The 12,653-nt window shown below is 40.4% G+C and overlaps 2 protein-coding genes across 8 annotated transcripts in view; one reads left to right on the forward strand and one right to left on the reverse strand.

The window, feature by feature from the left end:
* The window catches only part of LOC112555129 (retinoblastoma-associated protein-like), a 48,713-nt gene extending 46,682 nt beyond the window's left edge, over positions 1–2,031 (reverse strand). Inside the window, exon 1 of one of the 3 annotated variants that reach the window (XM_025223350.1) lies at positions 1,895–2,031. Coding sequence is in view for 1 of the 3 variants with exons in the window: in XM_025223349.1 (XP_025079134.1) it covers positions 463–518 (56 nt within the window). In the remaining 2 variants the exon portion in view is untranslated. Of the gene's footprint in view, positions 1–83; positions 396–462; positions 676–1,894 lie in introns of those variants that run through there. The other 2 variants (XM_025223349.1, XM_025223351.1) reach the window with 2 other exon arrangements.
* Positions 2,032–5,062: 3,031 nt separating this feature from the next.
* Positions 5,063–12,541, forward strand: LOC112554789. Of its 5 annotated transcripts, none has more exons than XM_025222822.1 (4): positions 5,063–5,193; positions 6,357–6,479; positions 7,965–8,908; positions 9,261–12,541. In XM_025222822.1, exons 2-4 carry the CDS (start codon positions 6,434–6,436, stop codon positions 9,645–9,647), a joined length of 1,377 nt encoding a protein of 458 aa, XP_025078607.1. In that variant the 5' UTR covers positions 5,063–5,193; positions 6,357–6,433; the 3' UTR covers positions 9,648–12,541. The 5 variants fall into 5 exon arrangements, with proteins under 5 accessions (XP_025078607.1, XP_025078602.1, XP_025078603.1 ...); XM_025222817.1 differs by having other exon boundaries at positions 5,170–5,193; positions 6,357–7,577; XM_025222818.1 differs by lacking the exon at positions 5,063–5,193 and adding an exon at positions 5,269–5,892.
* Positions 12,542–12,653: the final 112 nt, after the last annotated feature.

The raw sequence follows: 12,653 nt of genomic DNA on the forward strand, positions 1-12,653 counted from the left end.
AAACCCATGTGTGATAAGATTATTCATAAACGTATTCCACTGGTTCTTAAAAATAATATAAATGTACTGAATTGTGACTCAACTGTTACTAGTAACACAAATATCCTTGTTCTTTTTGCCTGTTTATAAAGAAGTTTGATGTGTTGCTTGAAAGCAGTGCGGAGATGACGTCTGATTTTAGCTTTTTTTAAAATTATTTTTCAGGAAAGGGCTACTGCTACTCATACATTAGTGATTGCTGTGTACATGCGACATCCAAAGACCAAAAGAAGTTTTTGCTGCTAGCTGTCCACGTATGCATCATTGGACACTGTCCTCGCTCGTGTTTACTAGAGATTGTTTTTGTACTCTCTCCATAGCTTAGCGAAGAGAACTGGATTAGGATGTCGACCGGTACCCCGTATGGTGCTGTTAGTAACACTGCCACTGTAACTACTGCAGCTATCTACACATTTTACTCACGATCTTTCCATTGACTGCATCAAGGAAGATCCAAGATCCGTTATGTCATTAGCCATTCAATTAATATTTGATATTTATTGATAGCAAAATCTTGCTGGTCTAGTTTGAAAGACACAGAGGAAGTATGAGAGTGCTAAGACTATGTTGCCTTCTCTTTGCTGACGACACGCGCCATGTTCCCGCGAAAGCACGCGATGCCAAGGAAAGACGACTGATTTGATTGGTCAAATGTGGAAAAGCCCAAATAAGACCAGAGGTCAAAGGTGTATTATTTCCCGCCAATGTGTAAAACGCAAATTTTACAGAGGCGATGGAACTTGAATTAATTTCTGTAAGGTCATTATTAAACGAGCGATAATGACTTTCCCCCGCAATATCTAACATTTTTAGTATTTTAGGTAGGACTTCGACCAGACGAACTTTTTTGGCAATTTTGAGGCGCATGCGCGAACTTCGACGTGGACTGTGATGTTGGTGTAGCCGGACTGACTGCATGACCCCTCGATCTTATCGCCAAATCAGTCCGTTCCTTTTTGTCGTTTCAGGGAAGAGGACAGAAGTTCCCAAGGAGAATTTTCCACCATAAAAATTCTAGCTTTCGTTAGTTAGGTGCGTCGTCTATAGTCTTTTACCTGCCTCGCGTTGTGTGTGTGTTTTTTTTTTACCTATCCTTATACCAGTGATGCCCAACCTTTTTCGGCCTGCGGGCCATACACATTTCCGACATGCGTGTCACGGGCCGCTTCACCGCAAAAATGAAAAAAAAAAAAAAGAGCAGATACCATTTTTATTAGAAACAAGTTGTACTTACCATTAATTATGTAGTAATTAGTGGGATATTTGAAGTTGTTTACCCGAAACCAACTTCTGAATGTACGGCTGCATCGTAGAGACACCAAGTCGGAGCACTGAATCGAAATGTTCGTCCATCGAAAAAAAGATTGAGAGACGCCCCTGCGTAGGGATAAATACTTCTTCTTCCCTTTTTTTTTTTTTTTCGTTTTTTAGGTCTTTTTTTATGACTAACATTCCGATTTCCTGCACTGTGGGCAGAATTTTCGCGGGCCGTAGGTTGGGCATCCCTGGCTTATACTATATTATATAAGGTGACCAGACGTCCCGCTTTAGGCGGGACAGTCTCGCTTTTGACCTCGTGTCCCGCCTGATATAGGGCGGGACGCCCAATGTCCCGCTTTCTGGAAGTCCATCAAATGTCCCGCTTGTCTTTTAAAATCTGAATACCGTACGCTGATACGCCCCCCCCCCCTTACCACTTTTTTCGGCGTTTTTTGTCGGTGACGACACCATCTTCGGCACGTGTCCCGCTTTCGCTCCAGAAACGTCTGGTCACCTTATAATTATTATACTATATATCAATTACGCACCCGAACTCAGCCGACCTAATTGGAGTCCACAAAAGACCTTGCTTTACCTTCTCTCAGACTAAAGTGTCTTTTCTTCGGTGCGTCAACTCCACGGATCTTCTCGTGTGTTCTTTCTCCGCTGCTGTCACGACTACTTATACACGGACAACACAAACCTCACTCGCGCTGGTGGTACGCGTTCGCACGGCAGAGACATATACGTACGACACACTATTATAGCACTCGATCGTTGGCACTGACACGCTCACACATGCAGGTATTTAAGGTTCAAAGACAGATTTATTTACATTATTTACACATACAACAACCGTATATATCTTCACATAGCTATACCTATAGCCTATCAAGCTCTAGCACCTAACTCCCTGAGGTGGAGGCTGAGTGCACGATCGAGCCGCTATTTCCAGCTATTGCGGCACGATATGGCAGGGCTTCTGCTTACGCAAAAAAATTGCGTACAGTACGCATTAAAAGTTCGGAGGACCCCTTCAATTTTCGTCAATGGGGTCCCATTCAAATTTGGACGAAGAACAGGGACCCCTTAAAAATCTGAAGAAGGGGTCCCTGGGACCCCAACGAATTTAGCCTTAGCAGAAGCCCTGCTCAACTTCATGGGGAGGTTTGTTGGTGTTTTATGCCGTGCCAGACCATGGGGAGGGGAAAGAGACTGAGTGCCACGAACCGCGCTATTTCAGCGGACCAGATGCCTCGCGGCACAAATTAAGGTACTAATTCTCGCTTGCTCGGTCTCAAGCTTTACTTACTGCTATACCCAGCAGGACCATGCAGTTTCTGTGCCGAGAAAAAGGTGCGAGCGCTGCTTTTCGCCAGCTATTTGTGCAGCTTGATGGGCACTATACGTCGTCCGCTGTTGCTGTCCGTCTCGCGCTGCGCGACCAAGCGTGGGGTGGGAGCCGAGGGGATGCGGGGTGGAGGGAACAAGCACTGCATGTCAGCAGTACCCGCTACATTGGTAGCAAGATTGTTATCAAGGACAATAAGTTAATTGGTACTGTAACCACGGAAACAAGATGGTACTGTCACCGCAGACGAGTTGGTACTGTAACCACGGACACAATTTAAGTTGGTACTGTAACCAACTTCAGTTAAATATATAATTTACATACACCTATTATGTCACACCATTGTCATTACTATTACGCTATAGAGCTGTCAGTCTTCGGTGAGGCTGTAGCTTAATTATAATTATACTCTTCAATGCAAGAAAAACTTATAAGGAGCGAGGGAAGGGGGGGATTCATTAGACGCCGATCAGGGTGTTGGAGTAGAGCTGATCGAGGATCGGGAGTTTTTATTTTTTAAAGCAATTAACCACCAACATATGTTTTTACGGTACACGGACTTTTCGCCGACGGACGTTTCGCCGCCGGACGTTTCGGAGTCGGACGTTTTGCCGACCGGCGTTTCGCCGCCGGGCGTTTCGGCGCGGGGCACTTCATTTCGGCATTTCACGCGGGACCTTTAGCCGAAGTCAAGTGTGTGACGCCCTTAGCTCACACATTTCTCTCGCCATTGTATCAATGTATCAGTGAACTCTCTCTCACTATCCTCCTCATGTGAAACCGTTAGCTCACACATTTCTCTCGCCATTGTATCAATGTTTTTTCTCAAAGCTGTTGCGCATAATCTGTGACAATCAAAGTGAACTGTCTGTGAAGTCTGTGTGTAAAATTTGTTTGAAATAAAGAATTATTGTGTAATCTAGTAGTTACTTTCATTCTTTGAGAAGTAAGTAAGCTCTCTCTCTCTCTCTCTCTGACATAATGCGGCGAAACGTCCGGCGGCGAAACGCCGGTCGGCAAAACGTCCGACTCCGAAACGTCCGGCGGCGAAACGTCCGGTCGGCAAAACGTCCGGCTCCGAAACGTCCGTCGGTGAAACGTCCGTCGGCAAAACGTCCGCACACGGTTTTTACAGTGTTGGGACGGACATAATTAAACTCGATCCGTGCTACAATACTAGCTACTCAAGATTTGCTGGGACGTGCATATATATAGTTATATATCTCGACCGTGCTGTATTATACTACTCAAACTTCCAGTGTATGTTATAGGATGTATAATATACCTACGTGCTGTTTTATACTACTCTCTACCAGGGCCGCCGAGAGCCAGCCCGGGCCCCGGGACAGACGACCTCTCCGGGCCCCTTGTAATCGTAAATTATTTTCCCAGTATATAATGTAAAGGAGAAGAAGAAAAAAATCCACTGACCAAGGCCGGGCCCCCTTGACAGCCGCTGGCCCGGATACACCAGACCCCCCTGTCCCCCCCTCTCGTCAGGCCTGCTCTCTACCGTGACTTATATTTTCCTCATCTTCTGTCAGTCCATCCTACGAGACGGTACACGGACTTTTCGCCGACGGACGTTTCGCCGCCGGACGTTTCGGAGCCGGACGTTTTGTCGACTGGACGTTTCGCCGCTGGACGTTTCGGAGTCGGACGTTTTGCCGAACTGGCTTTTCGCCGCCGGACGTTTCGGCGCGGGGCACTTCATTTCGCATTTCACGCGGACCTTTAGCCGAAGTCAAGTGTGGGACGCCCCTTAGCTCACACATTTCTCTCGCCATTGTATCAATGTATCAGTGAACTAACTCTCACTATCCCTCCTCATGTGAACCGTTAGCTCACACATTTCTCTCGCCATTGTATCAATGTTTTTTCTCAAAGCTGTTGCGCATAATCTGTGACAATCAAAGTGAACTGTCTGTGAAGTCTGTGTGCAAAATTTGTTTTGAAATAAAGAATTATTGTGTAATCTAGTAGTTACTTTCATTCTTTGAGAAGTAAGTAAGCTCTCTCTCTCTCTCTGACATAATGCGGCGAAACGTCCGGCGGCGAAAAGCCAGTCGGCAAAACGTCCGACTCCGAAACGTCCAGCGGCTAAACGTCCAGTCGACAAAACGTCCGGCTCCGAAACGTCCGGCGGAGAAACGTCCGTCGGCAAAACGTCCGCACACGTACGAGACGCATAATGCTGTGCCGTATAAGGTTTTAGGTCTGCAGCCTTGAAGCTCTAAATTGGTGTAACTGGATCATTGGTTGTTTGAGGCACAGTGTCTCTGGATATTTTCAGATAGAGGTAGTTACATTGCAAAATGGAGGTCTAATTACAAAAATAAATCATTTACAGGAGGGGTTTCCAGACCCCATGACTGCGAGGTCAAGGCCGCCGTTATTGAAGCTCTCGGTTGCTCTTGTTCTTATTTTCTTGGTTGTTTAAAAGCACTAAAGCTCTTCGTAATGGTTTAATGGACACACTTATATGGAATTTAATTTCGAATTTCTTATCGAAAGTCTAACGTTCAAGCTGGAAGACGATAAAGGTCTGGGATATTATAATGTTGGTAGAAATATCATGACTATTCTTTTGGACTTCTAAGAACTACAACTCCGTAATTTTGCCAAGAGTTACCGCACATAAAGCGCCCTTTCATGCCGAATGCTGTAGCTTAACTAATAGATCGAATGGGGTGATGGGGATTTTGTTGATACATTTTGCTTTCTAATGGTCGTAGTGGTGAGGGTGGTTACTAGCTCATCTCTCTTTCCTTACATTCCCCAACCTATTCTAAGAAGCCTGGTATCTACTTAACAGCGGGATCAGAGAAAGGGAGCGGGAGGCAAGTGCATCGAGTCTTCGGTGCACGCATCCAAACGTTGTTACTGAAACTATTAGGCTATTTGCTTCACTCCTCACCTCCCATAAGCTATTCGCTGAGCAAGATTCGTTGTTACTTTTTAGTAATGATAATGTGGAGAGGCAATTATGAAATTTTGCAAGTGTTCGTTGTAGTAATAGTAACTGAGAAACTGTGGTATTTAACCGGTGCATATTTTCACTTATTAATAGCTTAATCAGGAGGTTTCATTTACTAATTGTAGAACATTTCCTTGGTTTTATCTATTTACAACATAATTTACAGATTCAGCAGAAGAAAAATCTTACTTTTTTTTTTACTTATACGGTTATTTTCAAATAAGTGATTTAGTTCATGAAAAGATACCACCTCCCAAAATTTGAGGTATAATCTTACTGAAAGAACATTTTGAACATCGCAGTTTTCATCTTAATTTGGAAAGAGCCCAAGTCATTATTTATCATGTTATCACAAATATGAGCTTACTGACTGGGCACGGCCCAATTAACATGTTCTCATTGTTGAAGATCTTGAATTAGCTGTGGCCTTCATTGATGTCAGAAAATTATAGATCAACCAATGATGGTTTTTAAAAAAAAATTATGTAACAAATTAGTAACAGCTGTATGTCTTGTTGAAACCTTTTAGAGCTTCATTTTATGTTTAAGATGCAGGCTAGGGTTAGCCTTTAAAACTACTTTGGTCAGAGTTAGCCTTTAAAACGTTTGAGCTTTTTGTGTTCACTTTTGATTCTTTGTATGCATTGATCTTGTGACAGACATTATTGAAAAGTGATGACCATTATCATTGAAAAAAGATGTGAACAGAGAAAAGTGTCTTTGTTGCAGGTGCTACTGTGTGAAGGAAATGATTGAGTGGGCAGCAGAAGCAACTTCAACCAGTTTTCCTTTCCACTTGTCTCAAGATGGTTACTCTCACGCAGTGGCCATGCTCTGTTGGCTGTTGGAATGGTAGGGGTCATCTTAGTTCTTGTCAACCTGATGTTTAGTGACTTTTTCCTCAGCGACGACTCGAGACAGCATTCAGCCAAGAATCATCATGCCATATCCTCCTCACTACAGACAACTAGTACACTCATATCCAGAAGAAAGCCATCTTCAACGAAGGACAGCATTGTTGTCAAAATTTTTTAAAAGTCTAGACACAAAAAACGTAGCACTTCCCTAATGTGCATTATCCTTAAACTTGATCTGAAAACATGATGTAAACAAGTTTGCCTATCATGAAATGCGGCCACTCAATTGCACAGGAAGAAATTTATTTTATGTCCACAATAACAGCTTCCTTGTGAATAGGACTGTTGCAGGACCAATCAAGCTGGGTTTTCTGTTCTGTATATACAATAAAAAGACTAAATGACAACTCTTTTTCGTACAAAAACATCATAAATAAGGAAAAAAGCTCCTTTTGAAACACCTGTACGAGATGACTTTGTCCGTATCCGATGCATACTACAATCCACTATAGAAGAAGAAAGAAAAGTAGATGAAGAGGAAACAAAAGAAACAGCTTTACATATGCATGATGAAGAAGACAGAGATGTTTCAGATGAAGCTGAATATGAGCATGAAGATAAGGTAGTTAAATTAGAAAATAGGAACACTCAATCCAATAGATCAGACAGTGAGAGAAAACACAAAAAGTAGTATTTGGCTCTGAGGAAATGAATTGGAGGATTATGATGACCAGCCCCTGAATGATCCTAGTTACTATAACCTGCTGGACGGAGAATATTTGACCATAAGGATATCAGTCTTTCAGAAAATAAATTTGAATATGAAGCTGATTTTTGATCAGTTTATAGTCCAAGTGCCCCCAAGACAGACGTGTTTGAAAGAATATCCAAACCTAAATGCAAGAACCTGATGAGCAGAACATGAAACTCAATGTGCTGATGATTGGATTAGATTCCATCTCCCACCTTTGCTTTCAAAGGAAGCTTCCCTTGACATACAGACTTTTGAAAGATGAGCTGGATGCTGCTGTCTTAGAAAATTATAACATTGTGGGCGATGCAACTACTGCAGCATTGATTCCTATATTAACAGGTATGACAATGGGTAAAGAAAGGATTCTGCATTATTTTGACATGCAATTTTACTTGTGCGGTCTTTACTTATTAATTTTTATACCGAGATCCAAGCTTTAAAAAAAAAGCCTTTACCATCAGAAATGGATGATTAACTACATGTTGATGTTATTTCTTTTACTTTTGAACAAACTCTTGTAGGATGTCCTTTTCTTTCATACATCTTTACAGTATCAGTCATAGATGATTTATTTTCGCGCCTTGTAGAAATATGGACATGGTACAAGGGAGATAATTGTGTGATGGCTAAGAGGAGAAAAGGCTGCATCTCTGAAGTCATTAGGGTTGGTCATAAAAAAAAAATCTGTTATTTTTCTGAATTTCAATGTAGCTATTTTTGTTAAAGGTAAAACAGAGATGGAACTGCCAGAAGCTAGAACATCAGTCTTTGAGTCCGGCACTGTTGATGCGTACCCATTTATATGGAACCATTTTCGGGACCAAGGCTATGTCACCCTTTTTGCTGAGGATGAGCCAAGTATCAGCACCTTCAACCTGCGGCTAAATGGGTTTGAAATTCAACCCACAGATCATTACATGCGACACTTCTGGCTTGCTCTTTGGGATTCTTCTCTGAGATCTAACAGTCAGAAGTATTGTACTGGACCTACACCTCACCACCACTTCTTGTTACAGTATTTGGAGGACTTCTTTGTTGAGTATCACAATGTTTCCAAGTTTGCTTTTGGTTTTCATGTAGAATTCACACACTCGGATAACAACCCAGCACAATATATTGATGCAGATTTGGCCAGATTCATACGCCGCTTAAAAAATAACAATATCCTGGATGACACAGTGTTGATTATCATGGCAGACCATGGTGCAAGGTACAGCAAAGTGCGGTCCACAGTACAGGGAAAACTTGAAGAGAGACTGCCTATGATGTCATTTGTATTCCCTAAAAAATTCCAGAAACGTTTTCCAGCTCTTTGGAAGAATCTGATGGACAACAGGCAGAGATTGTCCACTCCTTTTGATGTTCATGAAACACTGCTTGACATACTCAATTTTTCTCGGGCACGTACCTCACATCCTGCTTTCTCACGGGGCATCAGCCTGCTACAGCAGATCCCAGTTAATAGAACATGTAGGTCTGCTGCCATCCTGGCGCACTGGTGTAGCTGCATGCAGCAGATTGCACTGGGCACAGATGAAGAGTTTGTGAGAGATGCGGCTCTGACCCTTACAAAGCACATCAACACATTGACTGCACCACACAGGCATCAGTGTGCAGAGCTTCATTTAACACAGATTGACAGTGCATTTCTTTTGATTCCGAATGAACAGGTATGTGGCTTTAACACCCTACTCTATGCATTTTTTTGTATTAATGAGTTTGTTACAAGATGCTGATTCCCATAATCTGTGTAAATAAAGTTATAACAGTTAAAAATCACAACACATCAAACACTGACAGTCTCATGTACAAAGGTCAGATTGTTGAGACTATGTAGAAGCATGGATACCTCAGTTAACATGTACTTTCAGCTTTCTGTCTCTGTTACTGTAATAACATGGAGTTTGGTGTGCTGAAAAAATATATTCACTTTGTATTTGGCAGCTATCAGGAAATCATTAGAGGTATAGAAGTCATCAAATTTTGTTACTGGGTTGTTGTTTTTTTTCCAACTTTTGAAAGGTGCTGAAGTTTCGGCATTCTAAAGATAGCGATCACCGTCTGGCCAATTTCAGTGGTACTGTGGACCCAGATTTTGTGCATCAGCAGCTTCAGATCAAGACACAGCCATGTGGTGCCCTTTTTGAAGCTACCATCGCTGTCAGTTTCCGCACATCAGAAATCGTCTACAGCGTAACACCAGGGATTAGCAGGATCAACAAGTATGGTGATCAGCCAGCATGCCTGCGGACTTCATTACCTAATTTGAGAGAGTTCTGCTGCTGCAACATCTTTCTCAAATCTTATCAAGCTAATGAAAAGAATCATCAATCACCAATGTCCCATGTCAAGAGTGAACATTCACCTCTTGCCATGAAGAGCAGATCTCCACAAAGAAACAAACATTAAAATGATGTAATGTATTGGGGAGGGATGCTCTCCTCTAAGCATATCTTCCAGATTATATGCAATGTGCTTGTATACTTATATCTAATTTATGTATATATAAGTTGTATACACAATGAACTTTGCACATGGTTTTGTTATGTAGCATGCAGTATACTTCTCCCAATGAACCCGGCTGTTAAATGGGTACCTGCCCCACGATTCACACCCCCTCACCCTAGACATAGAGAGCTGGGAAGGGAAAAGACAGCAAAAGAAAGGAAATTACTTAGCCTTCACATACTCTGTCTCTAAGATAAGTAAAGTCTGTTACGGAATACATCACAGCCATTAAGTGCAAAGTTGCAGGACTACCTTCTACCCTTTTTTTTAAAAATGTATAAGAGAATATATGTTAAGAAACCTGGGTAAAAAAAAAAAAAAACTTGTATGTTTTTGCTAGTATAAATAAGGTGGTGGCATGGTTCTAGGTTGGTGGCAGAAGCTGTCATGTGTTCGAGATTCCTGCTTCCTAAGGGATAAATGTTTTCTTGTCACACTCATTTTTATTAGAAACAATGTTCTTAGTGAAATTTTCAGAGAGAAATCAAATTTTAAAAGTTAATCAAAGTAATGGGATTTTTGCCTCTGTTAATATTGCATCTCGTGTTGCAGTTTTAGGTGTTTTACTGTAATGGATAGGACACCATGCATGATATCGTGAGTTATTTTTCTCTGTGAAATGCAAAGATACCAAAGGATATTTTTTGGATGATTGAAACTATCCTCTGTTTTTTAAACAGGGAGATACAATGCTTTATAAATCACTAAATCAGTGGTAAATTGTGCGATTTGTGACTTGAAAGACAGAAATTTGTGGCTTAAGCCTGTTTTTTTCACAAGTGTTTGATGAGAAAAAGATAATCTTGCATGCAAATCTTTTTCATTCATACAGAATGTTTATAATATAAAATGGTAGTTAATGGCAGTTTTTTTGGTACATTCTTATTGGCAGAGGTGAATTGTAAAATCTAGGTTGTTTAAAGAAGTGTGATTAAGCTCTGTTTACTGTTGTAATTGCCCCCTGTGGGACCCCGGGGTATATTGTATTTAGCCAAGACATCAAGAAGTGAAAGTGGGGCTGGATTGGCCACACTTTACAAAAGCCAGCCAACAATTTAACAAGACAAGCTCTCAGCTGGAACCCACAGGGGAGGCGTAAGGTTGGGAGACCCAGACAGATGTGGAGGAGGTCAGTCCAAAGAGAGGCAGAGACAGCTGGCATGACATGGTCCCAACTGGAAAGGGATGCCCAGAACCGGGTCCGATGGCGGGTGTGTTGCGGCGCTATGCTCCACTGGGGGCCAATAGGAACAAGAAGAAGATTGTATTTAGCGGAAGGTTGTCATCAAAGTACAGTTTATACATAATATTTTAAAGATTGATTCTTTATAATAATTTTCTAGTGGTGACATTCTATGCTAATATTACCTTTATTGCTGTGTACAGTCTGTTTCTTTTAATTTAATCAATGGAGATGGATATATCTTTGTAGGTATAGTGGATTCCAGTTGATTGGACCATACTGAGACTAGAAGATTTTGTTTCAATCAACTGGCTAATTATGCACAATTTCCCATAAAGAGTTACCTTTATGCAACCTGGAGTTAAAAAATAATTGTTTCTGAAAATAGTATCTTAAAAGAACTTTGAAATGTTCCAGATGAGAGAAGAACTTTAGCATAAAAAACAGTATAAAGTATCTATGTATGTCATGTATCCATGTAGTTCTAAAGACTCACTGATATGACAGAAGTTACTAAGTTACATGCCCTTATTTTAAGTTCTCCCATTGTTCATACTCTCCTCAGCCTTTTAGAGAAGCATTTCAAGTTTAGAAGAAAATCATAAAATTATGGAAGTCACCTTCATGAACAAGTACACCATGAGTCAACATGCTTGCCACCAAATGGTAAATCAACTAGGACAGTATAATTGCTTCCACACCACACTCTACAGAAACATAGAGTGTAATGTTTAAATCATGTGGCAGGATGTCACAGTTTGTGTGATTTACTGTTATAAGATTTGTTCATAACAAATTGGGGCCCACTGTCTGTGTATCAGGGATGATAACTTTGTTAACCGGTTTTAGTGGTTTTTAATTTTTCAGCAATAACAGATAAAATTACTGATTGCATTTCCTCAGAAACAGAACCTCCTGATTTTTGTTTTGGATACTTTATTTTTATTGTAACAAGTGTCCACTGCTTTTTACAAAGTATTGAATAATTTCCTTGGTATTCTTCAAAGATTTGTTTCAATTTTTTTTATTAAAGTTAAATCTCAAAACATTTAATTTCTATTAAAAGCATATTATTTTTCTTTCCCTTTTGAATCCAAAATATAGCTATGGCTACATTCCTGTTTTTTAGTCATTTTATATTTTATTTATTTTGTTACAAAGTTTTTGGAAGTACATGTATATGTATATATCATCAAGGTATGCATACTCATTCGTTGTTGGTTTTTGTAGTTGTTGTCAGATGACACGGAGTACTTTTTATTTTTTTTTAAAGGAAAATATCAATTAATTTACCTTGCCCATGTTCTTAATTTGAAGTGATATGGTAAAAAGCTGTATAACACAAGACTGCACTCCTAGACCAGTGCTGTGCAAAATGTTTTATGAGGTCTTCTCTACACTATAACCACATTTGTTTGGTTGCTATGTAAATTGTCTCTCAGAACATTAATTTGGTTGCTTCCTAAAATATTTTGAGTATTTTGAATGTAATCTGCTACGTTGTTTATGCCTTTATATTTTATTAAAAAGCTCAGTTTTGATATCAGGGGTAACGATAAATAAAACATGATTGAAAAAGTCTCTATAAGCAATTATGCTCTAAAAAAAACAATTATGACCCTGTTGTTTTTTACTTGCTTCTTTAATTTATTATTTAGCAGGTTTTTTTGTTCTTGGTGAAATGCTCAATTTCTTATCATCGTTACTACTTTAAATGTGAACAT

Source organism: Pomacea canaliculata, linkage group LG14, assembly GCF_003073045.1.
Source record: "Pomacea canaliculata isolate SZHN2017 linkage group LG14, ASM307304v1, whole genome shotgun sequence".
In the NCBI taxonomy this organism is placed as follows: domain Eukaryota; kingdom Metazoa; phylum Mollusca; class Gastropoda; order Architaenioglossa; family Ampullariidae; genus Pomacea; species Pomacea canaliculata.